A 14,322-nucleotide genomic window follows, 5' to 3' on the forward strand; every position below is an offset into this window, starting at 1 on the left:
CCCGCCGTTCATAATCGTCTACCAAAACGCGCCGTAACGTCTTTCCAGTGGACGACTTTGGCAACTAAACACAAAATGAGGATTATCCTCGCCCATGAGACATGGTCGCTCTCACCTCTCCGACAACTTCAATACCTCCATGGAGCCATTTTGACTTTACCAAATGTCTTTCGGTCCACCGTCTGAGGGCGTCAACCACGGCCGGATCCCCCGCCTTCTCGCCAGCTTTGCTTAACACGAGCCAGGCTCGGAGAAGCCTTTCGTGTGGGTTCATACCAACGCTCACCCCGGCAACGACAACTTCCCGGACATACTGTCCCGGGTGCGCGTAGAATATGGTCTCGACCTCTTCAGATAGTTTCTGTCGGCGGTCAAACCAAGTACGATTTTGATCTGAGGCATGGCTCACCGCTCGATCTGGGTCGAATGTGTTCATTGTTGCAATGGTGCAATGGTAGGATACGGGGACTAGAGCTGCGCCTTATCGAAGAACTATAAGTACTGTTCGTATGAGCCGAAGCATTTAACGCCACGGCCATATTTCTTCTTTTTTGGCATCATTGGAGAAAGAGGCAGTGGTCTAGAAGCCGCATATATTTGAGCACAGTTCGAAGCCGTTGATGAGAGATCTTGATCCACAGTCGTTATAGTACTTTCAATGCAGGTAAACCGGTACCGAGAAGAAAGGTGCGGTTATCCGGCCCGGACCCATGGTTCGATTCCAGCCGACCTTTTCGTTGAAATTCTTTCCATCCTACAGTATCATCCAGCCCCTTTTCCAGCAGGGTTGTGGTATAGCATTCTCCTCGTATCAACAAGACTGGTGTGCTTACTATCTGAATGGATGCCACATCAGTGACTGCGAGAATTCGAACATCATGATTGATGGTTTTGTGTCATGCTCTTGAAGCAAATTGCTTGAATAAGTAGTCCTGCAGGCGGTGCATCAAAGGCGTGGCGTTCGTTCGAATTCCATTGGTATCTCTGAGCACTTACTCGGTTGGGTCATCAAGTGGACCCGAGATGGTTCGAGGTGAGTCATGATTCCGCTTTTTTCAACGTTATAAGTGCCGCACGACTAACTTTCTCAGTCAGAGACTATCTACTTATTACATCACTCAGCATGGCTGTTCAGTATCGATATGATTACTAAAACCAATACTGTTGTACTATGGGCTCGGCCAAATTCGGCATTTCCCTTGCTCTGAGCTTACTTTGTTCGACGCTCCCGCCAGTGAAGAGCGCGCCCGCCGTGTGTTTTTCAGCCGAATTAGCTTTCAATCCAAACTTCTCTCTACAATGGACGCACTGAAGGTGGGTGTTCAACCCACATAACTGTACCTTTTCTCAACGCGATTTCGCAGGAGTTGGCTCTCAGAGGCTCAGGCGACGCTCTTGTTCAACTGGGAGAATTTGCTCGCGATGATTCCACCGTGTTCCCTCACTTCTTCCAGGTCATTCGTGTGTTTCTGAAGTACTTGCCGCCACCAGAGATGATGGACAAGTTATCTCCTAAAGACTTCTTCAAATCATTCAACAGACCCAGATCTTACTTTCATGCGCTTAATGTTGCTCTTCAATCGCCACAAGCTCTCGACCTTTCCAAACCAGCGGGACTAGTGATCACTTGTCGCCAGATATATCTTTGGGCTGTCAAATTTTTCCAGCACTATCTCATCGACACCAATACCCTCATTTCTATGTCGGTAGTGTCCTCAACTGCGGTTCGAATCGTGGAGTTCCTCGGTACCCTAGCCACCGACCCTGATTACAGTGCAAAGATGCGAGATACCAAAGGTTTCGGTTTTTCCATGACCGTCTTGTGGATATACAGTATTCGTGCGAAATATGGTCGGATCGAGGATAGTGTTAAGATCATCATGATGCACATCCTACTGAAACGCACTCTCGATGGCGAGGTTTCGAACGCTTTTAATCAGGTTCAGAACGAGATTTCAGACGCTTTTAATTGGGTTCAGAACCCTATTGTAGAACTCTGCCCTCGTATTGTTGCCAGCAAGCGGGAGCCTGACGCGGACTACGACGGGGGCATCATGTTCCTAGTCCTCAGCACGGCATATTCTCGTCCGTTCACCCGAGCATTCATCTCATGCCACTCTGTGTCGTGGATCTGTCGACGCATTGCGGGTATCGCGGCCAAGAAAGAGGAAACGTGCTCTCCCGATGAACTGGCCGTTTACTCCAGACTGCTTCAATTCTCGTTATTCTACTTGCATGAAGCGTTTCGGGAGGGTTCTGACCAAATAATCGAAGGGCTGGACGCTGACGTGATACCGGCACTCTTAAAGGCACTGTCAAAGGTGCGCGCCGAGGATAAGAAGGCGATTCTTGTTCCGTTGCTGAACTTGATGACATCGTACACACTCTGCCGCAACGTACTCGTAAAAATGTGCAAGGTCTTATATACGGCCGATTTCAAACCTGGCATTTCTGAGGCAGGACCGATTGGCGATGCTTGGACCGTGCTAAAGGAGACTACGGAGACACGTTGTGGTATACTCAAGGATTATATCGCTTCCGGGCGTGAACTGACAAAGTGCTCGTACCCCGCTGTGAGCTCTCTTTTATAATTTCCAATGGCCCATCGCTCATAGACCCTATCCAGTGTCCACACCCGGATAACGACCCCAAGCGGACGCTCAGACGTTGCCAAGGCTGCCGTTTCGAGTATTATTGCTCGAAAGAGTGTCAGAAACTACACTGGGGCGGTGGTCATAACGATCTTTGTCGAAGGACGCAACATGATCTTCGAGGTCAGTTCTTGCTTTCTATGAATAACTTCCGGTCAATGTTTTTAACGATCATTTGCAGATATTCTCTCCATGCCCATGTCGAAGCGCGAACTCCATTTCGCATATGCCATTATTGGAAAAGACATCCAGGATAACGCTCAACTTATTCAAAAGCTGAAGTCGGAAAAGCGGAGTGGCAGGGGCGGTTTCGTTGTTTTGATCACTGTCATGGATTACACACAAGTTCCAATGAAGTTGTACGTCCTCACGGACAAAGAGTTCCATACTACTGAAACCGTACCTGCTGAGAGGTGGAACACTTCTTTGGCGCTCGCGAAGGAAGCCAGAAAGGATTTAGTTCTTTTGAGAATTCGACAAGGAACAAAGAGGCTAGCGGTGCTGACATCACCATCGGCTTGAGCACGGAGGTGTAAAGGTGTTGAATTGGTGATGTATTGTAAACACAGTCTACTATTTAGCATTCTTGTCCGTTGATAGCTTCTAATGTAGCCTCTAGTCATGGTAGACTTTCGACTGATTTTTCTGAGAGTATATTTTAGATTTGATAGGCCCCATCGCCCGCATTCATCCCTTCGGATTTAAAGAGAGTGAGGAATCAGCTGCCGAAGATAAAAACACGCATGTATCACAAACTGCTTGCTCACGTCATGGTGAAATCATAATCAATTACTCGCATTCCATCGACGGTATCCCCAGGCCAATCAGAACTCTCACCCAACATCCCCAAGCGAGCACTCTCTGGCAGAATCGGCTCTGTAGGTCGCCTATATCCAATGGTATATTTAAGAAACCCGACTCAACGAGTTCAGACGGTATCCGAATACACCATTGCGCGCACGTCCGGCCACATTGAAGATGTGTCGATAACAGCGGACCCTTCAGGTCCCCTTCGTTCTCGTTCCATCAACATCAAACGTCCAGCAGCTCTCGTCCTCATTGACTCATGGTATACCGCTAAATCCCTGCTTCTTGACCGTGCTCGGCACTCCGGAGTATCAAATACAGATCCTCGACCAGTCTAGTTTCTCTCAATGGTGCGCCTCTTGGCAAGCAGACATCACGGAGCACACAAAGACAACAACCGACTGCCATCGGAAGATTTGTAACCTTCCTTTCTCTATCGTACGCATGAATCCGTGAATCCGACATTCACCAGCTGTGGAGTATCACCGGTATCCATTGTTGTGCGGCCCAGTGAAGAGTGCAAGTTCCTGCATATCTCGCCCGATTCAGACGTCAACAAGGTTAATCACAGCCATTCTATATGCTCTAGATCCAACTAGCGAATAAATATTCGGTCCACTCTTCCATATCTTATAAACTTTACCTTCAGTGGTCGTATTGACTAAACCCATCGCCACAACTTTCTCTGCTACCATGACTGGAATAGAGAATATGCGGCAGAGGGTCAGAGTACTTACAGGAAATCGTCCCTTGACAGTGTAGTGTAATTACTCGCAATCCAAGCTTTATAGAAATGGACAAACCAACGAAGGCATAGTACGTATCTGTATTTAAAGATTATTTCTGTTCAATAGGAAGGAAGATTTGATCCTTGCATAGTGTCGTCCTTCGCATTGGATCTTGGAAATTCCAAGTACTTCGGCGAGGCAACGGGAAGGAGTTACGAAGGGCTCGTACCAAGAGCATCACAGAAGGATGAATTAATATTTGGGGGATGTAAGATCAAAATAGTCCGTAGATATCTGTACTATAGAATGAATTGCGTGCATCCTCCAGTATATTTAAAAAATGCGTCGACAGGCGCAAGGAAGGTGGGAACATTAACACGTCGTTGCTTACATCTGCACGTCCTCTCCAAATCCGAGATCAAAGTGGCATATAGACTGCAGGTACTTCCAATCTTCCAAAGTCAAGGACGGCTCCAACTCGTTCGGTATGTCGTCAAACACCGGCGTTGGTGCATATTCCTCGTAAAAGGCTCTGAGAACACTATCAGAGCTATGCGAATCGGGTCAGAACACGGACGGACCGATCTGATATCAGCCATAGCCTCTTCGTAGCTATCTTGGTAATTACCTTCATGCTAAGGAAGACAGACCCCATCAAGCACCATTTCAAGGATTCGCTAAGTGGGCAAGATATAGTCTGGTCAGAATAATGCATTGAGAGAATTCGATGGGTCACAGTGATACACACATTTCGCTCGAGTCGGCAGGGGTGTAATAGGCGTCCATGGTGGCGAATAAACTGTAAAGCTAAGGCGAGTTTCATAGCGGTTTATAAAGAGCAGTCGTCCTGTTGCGAGTCGCCATTAGCACTATAACCAGGGTGGATAAACACAATCCCTGGCCCCCTTTCTTATGACTCGGTGACCTCGCTGTACATACATTGTAGAATACAACGTGTTGAGAGCAGAAGCAGCGGCTAAGTTGGCGACTACTCAACCATTTTTATAAGGATCTTACAGCATTGGACAGTCATGGGTGCAGCTTAACGCCAGGATCCGGGTCGCCGGTTGAAGAGTGTCATCATTCCGCGTTATTTTAGGGAACCGTAGGAACGCACTACAGACAGTAGCTGCACCTATACTCGTCTGGCAACACATTTCCAGTAATCCACCCAATTATAAGCGCTGCATTTGCCGTTGAGATCATCGCATCGGAATATTTGCGTGGTATATAACCACGCTTATTTGGCCCTTCAAAAAAGCTAAGGAATCTGGACCGGACCCAGTGGACGGTGAACCACTCCTTGAGCATATGACAAACATTAAGCAGTCGGATACCGTGTCGACATCATTCAAATTGACGATATTGACGACATTAGCCGATGGCAAGAATATTAGATGGTCAGTCGGTTAATCATGGTTTTTGGCAACTTCCAAAAATGCAGAACTCTTAGCAGATAATTAGTAGGTTTGTTGACAGTTCAGACACAAAGCAGAGAGAAAATCACCTTGCAAGCATAACAGGACACCATAATAAATTCACATAAAGACCCAGAGCTGTCAGAGGAGGTAAATATAGCGTCAAAGATAAAGATTGGTGGATTCCATTAAAAAATTGAAATTAATCGGGTTTAAACTCCCGGAGACCCCTTTGGCTGCACGTTGGAAGCGACTGTGTCGCTGGACCACCTCTGCAATAGCTCCCACCAAAAAAAGAAAAGAAAAAAAGAAAAAACCAAAATTGAGATTAATGGCCCTTAGGGCCGGGGCCCGAGACGTTCAGTTCGGCCTCAGCGGTGATTTCGGCTTTCCATTCAACGGTTCTGGTTCTAACGCTGTCTTGCCAAATTGCATTGCGTCAGGCACTTGATGACAAGGTTGCACCCTTGATTTCGAATCTCCCAATCCCAATCACTTGCGCTAGCTCATCATCAGTGATGTTCTTTAGATTCTTCTGAAAATGGAGAAAATTCTACTTCGAAAAGCAGTCTACCGGACCTGATCTATGGCACTGTTCAAACCAGTGATTCACCGCGATACTGTAATCATATATTATCCCCGCTAATGGGTGCGCAAGACCGAAAGTTGGGGCCATCTTCACTCTAATAGAGACGTCAATACTTATATATAACAGCAGATACGGTGTACATGGCCCAGATTTACCGCCGTTGAAACTGATATCCGATTGCCAGAGAACTTGGGCTGTTCTGATGGTGGCTGATCAGTGGACTTCTCACACTAGTAGCAACTCGTCGCCGGCGCTGGAGATACTGGATGATCATCGGCGGTGGATGCAGTCTGCAGATGTTCTACAACTATCCGTGATAAACCTTTTATTCGCTTGTCCTGGATAGGCTGTCATAATTCACGTCTCTGGTTTCAGTTCCCTGGAGAAGGGTAATGGTTTCCTCAGTGATCAACAACATGCGCCCAATGAACTTGTCATCATTCTGTTGATTTTCTGTGTCCTCATGGGGGTATCCAGAAGTGTTTCATCTTCATCTCAAGATGATCGCCGCACGAGCGATATCGGCTTCATTACTTTTCCGTTCATGTGTTGAGGATCCACTGGCAGGGACGTTTCTATGGAGTGTACATAAGGGTGCAGATAACCGAGAGCGTTCACCAAACTTTCTTCTACGATGGCATCCTCAAACTCAACAGACATTCCGCAACTGTCTGATAATGACATCAAGTTGGTGTACGATGTTAACAACGAATACCTTAACCAGCTCGTCGTTCTCGCACTTATGCACGGTATACTGTTTCTCGGCGATGTTTTGAGATCGTTGTCTGATCTTCGAAATAGGACTATATACCTGCGTATTATTGGTGACCTTATGGAGTATATGTATGTCGTATTCGGGGGGACATTTTCTCGTACCCATTCCAGATATCTAGGTACCAGCAAGGTATTGGCTTGCGCTGCAACCCGAAAATTCATGCTTCTCATGGTCATGGTATTATACGTACTCGCCACGGTGTACATGGGCGTTCTGTGGTCATTCACTCGATACGCATTCATTGATGACGGCCAGACATTTTGGTCCATATTCGTTGGACTGCAGTCCGTAACTGACCGTGCGGTGACTTTCCGACTAGTTGGGGGTATTACTAAGTGCACTAGTACTGTCATTGCCGACTCTTCCATGGTATGTATACACTCATCATGTATTAGCCTTGAATTTAACCCCTTCTTAGATATGGCGCTGTTGGATCGTCTGGGGGCGTCGATGCTGGATAATATTGCTACCAATACTATGCACGATCTCCGGGACTGGTAAGACAGATATCCTTGCCATCATTTACAATTCCACAACATTCACATACTACCTTTTAGTATTTGACGCGATTTCTGTTTATCACCTCGTTGCCGATACGACCGAAGACGAAAGCGACTCGGGCTCATCTGCGTATGCGATCAGGATTGACTGGACAATGCTTTCCCTGTCCTTCACCCTTGCTACGACCGTTTTATGCACCATACTTATCATTTATCGAATCGTCACAGTGGCAGACGGGAAACATGGTTCAGGGTTGCCATCATACCGCGGGGTTGTTGAAGTCATCGTGGAATCGGCTGCACTTTATTCGGCTTCCACGATCGTCTATATGGCGTTCGTCGCCCGTAATGAACTGACGGGAGCATATGCGAACGAGGTCAACACCGCCATCAAGGTCCGTTGATATTGGTGCAGTGTGCCGTGAGATTGGACTCTAATATAGCCTTACACAGGGAATCGCTCCTACGCTCATCGTTGGACGCGTTGCTTCTGGCCATGCTCGTCCTGATGATACGTGGAAGGAAAGTGTCTTATCCTCGCTTCATTTTGGTGCTTGGTCACGGGCCGCCAGAAACAGAGAGGCAACTCACACTGTCACATTTGAGAATTCGGTCATGGACTTGGAGAATGTGAACTCTTCGGAGAGGCCCCAAACTGGCGCTGAAAACGAACTTCCGATTAAAGAACTATCATGACAATCTGTATGATCCCCACTGGCAGGGAGTTTCTTGTAGAATTGATAAAAAATCGGACGGTTCAACAGAGATATAGGCTATAGCATCTGCGGTGGAGGGTGCAGGAGATTGACAGAACATATACAGTTCAAGGTTTGTCTATCGCGATCTTGTAAGATAAATGGCGGCAGACGATTCTTTTCGCTTTGGGCCAGATCAGAGCACCACAGTAGCACCAAGAGCAGCGTTGCCGGAGTCAGGTCAAGTATTTGACGCTGACCGGGTCAGACCCCCGGTCGGTCAAACCGGTCAGAGCCGATGAAGATATGAGGGGGGTCACAAAGGGTCAGATAGGCAACCGGTAGGGCGAAGAGCATTATAAGAAACGGCTATAGCTAAGTAAATCTTTCATTCTTTTGGCTTTCTCCAGTCAAAGGGCCCAAACCGAGCACTTACTAGGGTATATTTATGAAGACATTCATGAAATAGAGGTGAGCATCATGCATCGGTGTGATAATTGGGTTCAGTAAAGCCGCGAAATAGATCAGTGGTCCTCCAACGTCCAATACGCATCACTCAGAAAAGGAACAAACAATTCTAATCGCGGTAACGGAATGTAAACTCAGTTTTGACACCAGACCTAGGTCAGTCAAACAAGAGGTCAACAAAAATACCTTGACCCCCACTGATCCCGGTCATGACCCGGTCGTAGAGGTCAGAGAAATGTTTGCTGACCTCTTGTTTGACTGACCCAGGTCTGACCTGGGGTCATGAACAACTGCCAGATTGCAATTGCGAATCTTCGGGGTGGTGGCTCAGCTGCGAGTTCCACGTGGAGTACACGTGGCGTTTCCGCAGGCACAACAGCAAGCGGACCGGCCGCCGCCGCTTCTACTGCCACGACCTCATTCTTCTACTGCATGCCACGACGATGATTATCGAGACAATTATTCTGCTCGCCTTTCGGTGCGCTTGCCTTCCTTTATTCTGACTTTCATACTGAAGCTCGACCAAAGGGGGGCCTTGTTCTTCGGTTGCAGACGGTATATTCTACGCATCCTGTACGAGGACTTGCAGGAACTATCTTCTACTCCTGAGGCCGAAACTGTTGAGCTATCACTGCCGACATCAAACACATCGATGGTTCAAAAGGGTCAGAAACAGGGGGCCAAAGAAGAGAGGCATACCAGTATTTCCCACTCAACATTTGCCCTGTGTTTTATGGAGAGCTGTACACTCTTTCTCTTGCTGATGTTCCAAGGGTTGGACATATTTACTCCTGTGTAAGTACATCACACCAGCTCCGTCTTTATATATCTTACATTCATTTACTTCTAGCATCCGTGTCCTACATTTTCGCATTTGTCTCCTCCTTCTCCTTCTAATCATCCTCCTGGCTGTTCCCCTTCTTTTTTCATACATCATCTTCTCAAGGCCTTTTCTATCATTAGTCCCTCCTTTGATATCTCTGTTTTTGTTATCGTTTATTCCGCTACCATCACCGCTCGACTCAAATCCTGACATCGATTTGATGACCGCATGCCTATCTAGACTGATTGTTGTAGGAACAATCATTCTGGGCGCTCTTTCCGGCTTTGGTGCAATGAGGAGTTGCTGGTTATATCTGCTTGCGCAGGAAAGGTATCGACACTACTTTCCTGGATATTCCTTATATTGACACCCTGTTAGGCCCACCCCAACGGACAGAGACATAGAAGTGAGCACTGCTGCGCTTGCCCGCATTAGGGAGGACTTACGTGCGCGAATGGACGAAGCGAAGAGGAAGGATAACGTTTGTTCCTTGCTTTTGTTTTCTTCTCTATTACTCACTTAATGATGTTTTCACATACAGAACGAGACTGCGCCGTGGTATTCGCGCGTCGTCAAGAGTTTTGGCAGTGATAATAGTAATTACGCGTTTTCTTCATGTCCGTACAAATTTTCTGACCTTAGATTCAGTTTCTCGGGAAATATCTGGGCTTCAAGCACTCGAATACCAAATGGCCCTTTCGCTTGACGACAAGCGTGAGCGTCAACGGGCCAATCGTTTCAGTCGGACTCTTTACGGGTGTGCATGGAATCTCGGCGGCAAAGTGTTCGCAGTCTACTGCGTGATCAGAATTTTGAGCGTATGGATTTTCTTCCTTTCTCGTTGATTGTCGTTGAGAGCTTGCGCAGTCAATTATCAACTTGGCGTTTCCAACTCTCAGGCGCACATCGTCATCTTCTTCATCGGAATACAACTATCCTGATCTCGTCGCATATCTCCTTTCCCTCCTCCTGCCTTACCCACAAGATCGCGTCGTGGCGGTATCGAGACAGATCGGCCTTGTCTTTGTTGGACTCATCATATTGAGCAGCATCAGACTGGTCTTACGAAGTGCTACGCGAGTAAGCCGTCATACTGTCCACTCTATTGCCAAGGAGTACTTATAATTCTTGCTGCAGGTCCTGAGAGTTACATCCCGTAACCGTGGCGCGTCGCTAATGATGCTTCTTCTGGCTCAGCTCATAGGCATTTACCTTCTCTCGACGGTCGTCCAGCTGCGCACGTCATTTCCTCCCCCATCTACAAACGCTGTGTCCCCAGACGATGAAGTTCCAGACGGGAAACCTACGAACCTGTTCTCGTTAATACCCGAAGGCCAGGTGTTTGGAGGTTTATTCGACGCTTCGTTCCTCTTGGCAGCAGTGGCTGAGGGAGTAGTGGTGTGGATAGGGGACAAATTCGGTGCTGGTTCTGGATATGATGTATAAAGGGGGCGAGGTCTTGGTCGTTCGTAAGAGTGCCTGAGGCATAGACGTACCAATCGGATGGTCGGATAAGAGGCGTTTGTTGACGTTAAGCGTGCGGCATAGGAGTCCGCTATGCATCGGCACTCATAAAGCCGGACTTTATGCTAGGACCATGACTGTAACTGAGGGCATACGCCTGACATGAGGCAAGTGTGGGCCCTCGGAAATATGGACATTCTCAATGCTCACGTGCGCGGATCGAGGTACTCATTGTTCTCGGATGGTCGGAAGACCAGTATCCTTGGTTTTCTGCACTGTCACGATGAATGACAGCCGCGGGGTCCAGTGCACTATCAGACGTAGCTTTGATGACGAGACCCGGATACCCTTCCCTTCACATATCCGAAGCACCGTGTTCGTGTTGTCATCACCATCTCTTCACATAACTACTTATGACAAATGTAGCAAGTTACGTGTGGATATCCTTCATTACTGCGCTCAATTATCATCTCGTAATCCATTTTAATGATGCAAAATTGTTGAGTGATCCGGCCTTTCTTATGATAGATTTTTTACCTCTGTGAACGGAGCACCGATGATTAAAAGCGGAAACTCAATATACTATTGTATTGGTCGACTAACAGTACAACAGGAAGTCAATCAACAGTGCACTGCGGTCTTCCAGAAACGTTCTTGTAAAATGTATAGTGCAAGAGGAAAACACACTTCCTTATCCCAACACCAACCGCGCAAACTGGCCCGTCAGGAGTATCGCTTCCATCTGCACAGTAGCAAATCTCGCGACGCCACAAGATTCGCTCTCAATGTGCTGGATGAGCGATGAAATGAGCTTGAACTTTTTTCCACACTTTCTCTTTGGACATTTGAACTCGTCGGCATCATGCACCGGAGAGTTGAGGTGTAAATTGAGGAACTGGAGCTTGGTGAACGTGCCATGGCAGATATAGCATTCGTATGCCTTTCCGTTGAAAGCCATTTCCGACGCCGAAAAATGGACAACAGGACTCGCTGGGCTCTCGATACGGCGAGCGATGGTGATGGGGGGCGAGATATCGATGGCATGGATGGCGGCGCTAACGTGGTGTCGGTTGATGTTGGGATTGCATCCGCCTGATTCGACGTGCGCAGCGATCTCAGAGGGCGCTTTGAACATCCTCGAGCACATCGCGCAGGGGATATCGGATGTTTTGTGAGCTCGGGAAGATCTGTGCTACAAATGATTGTCAATGACAGGTCAAGTCGTCGTGTAGAATTAGAATTGCATACCTGTTGACAGGCCCAGTCGCTGCTGAACAGACGATCGCAGAGAGAACAATAACGGCTATGATGGGATGCACATAGATGCTGTGAATCATCAGTGAGCCCGTGGAACGTACGATGACGACGAGATCATGCACTTACAGAGCAAAGCGAAGCCCTATCGGAGAAGAGGATAGTGCAGTCCGCACAGAATTCGTGGTCCTTCTTTGCCTGACAATGCATGATCCATCCTTCGCGAGTGCGCAATCTTTTGTCGCAGTAAGAGCATTGGATCATGGTGGCCAACAGTCGAGTGCAGAGGCGACATGTCTGCGAAGCGACGATGGGAAAACGAAGAGAGCCCACGAGGCTTTGATCGGCATGAAAGGAAGAGAAGTAAGCTCACTGAAGCGCTATACCTGTCATAGTCAAACTGCAGAAATGACCAATTATCAATTGTTCAGTACTCCTTGTATCATGCCGCTATAAAGTTCGAAGCGAGGCATACTCCAAATGTGAAAAAGCGAAACTTTGGACCGGAAGACAATCCTGCTGAAAAGTATATTCGAGCTGTAAAGAACTAAGCCAGACTGAGCGCATGATCACAAGTCCAGAACCCAGAAAGCTAGGGATCCGATTACGAGAGCGACTGAATAGCGGAGGAAACGTATGAGCCGGCAAAGACGTAACGAACATCCAAAATGCTCGCTGAATTACTTAGCCTTTAGGACGGAGACTTCTAATGAAGGCTCCGGAGACGGTCGCAAGCCAGAGAAATTAGAGGATCCAGAAATTAAACTCGATTGAAAGACTAATGAGTAATTTTTAGCGCCAGCCGTTAGGTCTGATAGTGAGAACGCATCAGAAAAGCAAAAGTTCGAAAGCAGGGTCGGAATTTCCCACGCATCTTCTCCCGAACCAATTTAACAACGGATGAATAAATCGTAAGGTGTAGGGCACAACGGACAACCACCCCTATTGAATAGCAATTTGGAGATGCATATTTCTTTTTGCAGGAAGGAGACCAAGGCACGAAGAGTAATTCTATTGTCAGGTATGTCCTTGCTCTGTCATACTCGACCGATTAGTAGATTTCCTACTATCACTATGCTATTGTTTTAGGCTGTTTCTCTTTGCACACCGCTGAGAGCAGACAGGTCAGTGAATCTTGTGCCGGCCTTTTTACAGTTAGAGTCGTCCGAGTGTCACAGTTGCGTGTTCGGTTAACTTTATCGTGGCTGCTTACTCATGAGATATCACTCTAATCAGTGCGGGCCTGAGTCTGGTCAGACAATGAAAAGGGCGAGAGAATTCTGCTATTTTATTACATAGTTATATTCTTATATACTAGAGTTATGTTTCCTACCCGGTAATAATACAACGTGAGTCAGATGACTCGGTAACAAGTCACAATGAATTATATAGAAGAGAAGGGGAAGAGAAGATGACGGCATCAAGAAATAATAGAAGTAAACCGGAGGGAATAGTACCATACAACGCTCGTTGTAACGCTACAATGGGATCATCCTGCGGAATTGATATCTAGTGTCGGCACTACAGTAACATTCTCTAGTATATCGGTGAGTATACACGCATGTCATACGTCTGGAAGGGTGTTCACGCGAAAGCTGGGTTCGACTCCCAGTCGGAGAGTTGTGGGAACATAAGATTTTGTTGTGTTCTATCAATGTCCCGCTGGCACGCCGTGGCTTTGGGTTGCGCACGAAACTGGGTAACTTACCGGACTTACCTGAAACCTTGGTATAATAAAACCTAGGTTTTGTGTGTTACTCTAGCTGGCACCCGATACTGTATCAGGTATGTTGGTTCAGAAATCAACTTAGCAAATGGTTACTGAGTTGAAGACCATGGGCAGTTATTGCATACTGGATATGAAATCCAAGCATCTTTTTTAATGATAGTGAACTCTCCTTAAGGTGCATATCCATTTTCAACATCTGGTTTACTTATTATGGACTCAATGCACAGCTAGAGAATGAACAAAAAACAAGAGAAGGCTCTTTGTGGTGTGAAGCCATTGATCTTGAACTTGCAGGATTCATCATCCAGAGTAGATGATATATGATGAGATAACATTCATTGTCTTTGCTAAACAATGGGAGTAAAACCACACAGAGAGTTCAGTAAACTTATAGTATCTGGCCTTGTAAATCTCCTGGTCT

The 14,322-nt window shown here is 47.0% G+C and overlaps 6 protein-coding genes across 6 annotated transcripts in view; 3 read left to right on the forward strand and 3 right to left on the reverse strand.

Annotated features, from left to right (window-relative positions):
• Window positions 1-680, reverse strand: part of BT62DRAFT_937273 (uncharacterized protein) — a 1,186-nt gene extending 506 nt beyond the window's left edge. The window contains exons 1-2 of the mRNA XM_043187287.1: window positions 410-680; window positions 116-361 (exon numbers count right to left, since the gene is read on the reverse strand). Coding sequence (XP_043034717.1) covers window positions 116-361; window positions 410-436 — 273 coding nt within the window. The 5' untranslated portion in view covers window positions 437-680. The remainder of the gene's footprint in view (window positions 1-115; window positions 362-409) is intronic.
• A 491-nt stretch (window positions 681-1,171) lies between these two features.
• On the forward strand, window positions 1,172-3,796 carry BT62DRAFT_997268 (uncharacterized protein; the record flags this gene model as incomplete). Its single annotated transcript, XM_043190639.1, has 7 exons — window positions 1,172-1,252; window positions 1,365-2,573; window positions 2,627-2,774; window positions 2,833-3,110; window positions 3,323-3,361; window positions 3,471-3,529; window positions 3,562-3,796. The coding sequence occupies 7 exons, from the start codon at window positions 1,172-1,174 to the stop codon at window positions 3,794-3,796; spliced, it is 2,049 nt and encodes a 682-aa protein (XP_043034718.1).
• Window positions 3,797-4,573: 777 nt separating this feature from the next.
• On the reverse strand, window positions 4,574-4,972 carry BT62DRAFT_1011803 (uncharacterized protein; the record flags this gene model as incomplete). Its single annotated transcript, XM_043177826.1, has 3 exons — window positions 4,574-4,718; window positions 4,768-4,863; window positions 4,935-4,972. 3 exons carry the CDS (start codon window positions 4,970-4,972, stop codon window positions 4,574-4,576), a joined length of 279 nt encoding a protein of 92 aa, XP_043034719.1.
• Window positions 4,973-6,827: 1,855 nt separating this feature from the next.
• BT62DRAFT_923445 (uncharacterized protein) lies at window positions 6,828-8,164 on the forward strand (the record flags this gene model as incomplete). The annotated part of the gene is made up of 5 exons (XM_043184513.1): window positions 6,828-7,036; window positions 7,079-7,337; window positions 7,387-7,465; window positions 7,526-7,863; window positions 7,922-8,164. 5 exons carry the CDS (start codon window positions 6,828-6,830, stop codon window positions 8,162-8,164), a joined length of 1,128 nt encoding a protein of 375 aa, XP_043034720.1.
• An 867-nt stretch (window positions 8,165-9,031) lies between these two features.
• Window positions 9,032-11,056, forward strand: BT62DRAFT_989004 (uncharacterized protein). The gene is made up of 9 exons (XM_043190133.1): window positions 9,032-9,109; window positions 9,160-9,426; window positions 9,482-9,784; window positions 9,833-9,935; window positions 9,996-10,050; window positions 10,103-10,272; window positions 10,322-10,534; window positions 10,592-10,886; window positions 10,952-11,056. The coding sequence occupies exons 1-9, from the start codon at window positions 9,075-9,077 to the stop codon at window positions 10,981-10,983; spliced, it is 1,473 nt and encodes a 490-aa protein (XP_043034721.1). The 5' UTR covers window positions 9,032-9,074; the 3' UTR covers window positions 10,984-11,056.
• Window positions 11,057-11,507: 451 nt separating this feature from the next.
• Window positions 11,508-12,529, reverse strand: BT62DRAFT_545582 (uncharacterized protein). Its single transcript, XM_043181336.1, has 3 exons — window positions 12,302-12,529; window positions 12,167-12,244; window positions 11,508-12,110 (listed from the first exon to the last, which is right to left on the reverse strand). Exons 1-3 carry the CDS (start codon window positions 12,434-12,436, stop codon window positions 11,610-11,612), a joined length of 714 nt encoding a protein of 237 aa, XP_043034722.1. The 5' UTR covers window positions 12,437-12,529; the 3' UTR covers window positions 11,508-11,609.
• Between the last annotated feature and the right edge of the window lie 1,793 nt (window positions 12,530-14,322).

This window comes from Guyanagaster necrorhizus, assembly GCF_019112545.1.
Source record: "Guyanagaster necrorhizus MCA 3950 unplaced genomic scaffold BT62scaffold_40, whole genome shotgun sequence".
Taxonomy (NCBI): Eukaryota; Fungi; Basidiomycota; class Agaricomycetes; order Agaricales; family Physalacriaceae; genus Guyanagaster; species Guyanagaster necrorhizus.

What these genes read in the sequence shown, in the direction of transcription:
- BT62DRAFT_989004 (XM_043190133.1), top strand. Translation starts at nt 9,075, where the DNA reads ATGATTATCGAGACAATTATTCTGCTCGCCTTTCG. An exon ending in TTGGACATATTTACTCCTGT is followed by an intron (nt 9,427 to 9,481) that starts GTAAGTACATCA and finishes ATTTACTTCTAG; the next exon opens with CATCCGTGTCCTACATTTTC. An exon ending in TCTTACGAAGTGCTACGCGA is followed by an intron (nt 10,535 to 10,591) that starts GTAAGCCGTCAT and finishes TTCTTGCTGCAG; the next exon opens with GTCCTGAGAGTTACATCCCG.
- BT62DRAFT_545582 (XM_043181336.1), bottom strand. Translation starts at nt 12,436, where the DNA reads ATGATCCAATGCTCTTACTGCGACAAAAGATTGCGCACTCGCGAAGGA. An exon ending in ATAGGGCTTCGCTTTGCTCT is followed by an intron (nt 12,245 to 12,301) that starts GTAAGTGCATGA and finishes GATGATTCACAG; the next exon opens with CATCTATGTGCATCCCATCA. An exon ending in GCGACTGGGCCTGTCAACAG is followed by an intron (nt 12,111 to 12,166) that starts GTATGCAATTCT and finishes AATCATTTGTAG; the next exon opens with CACAGATCTTCCCGAGCTCA.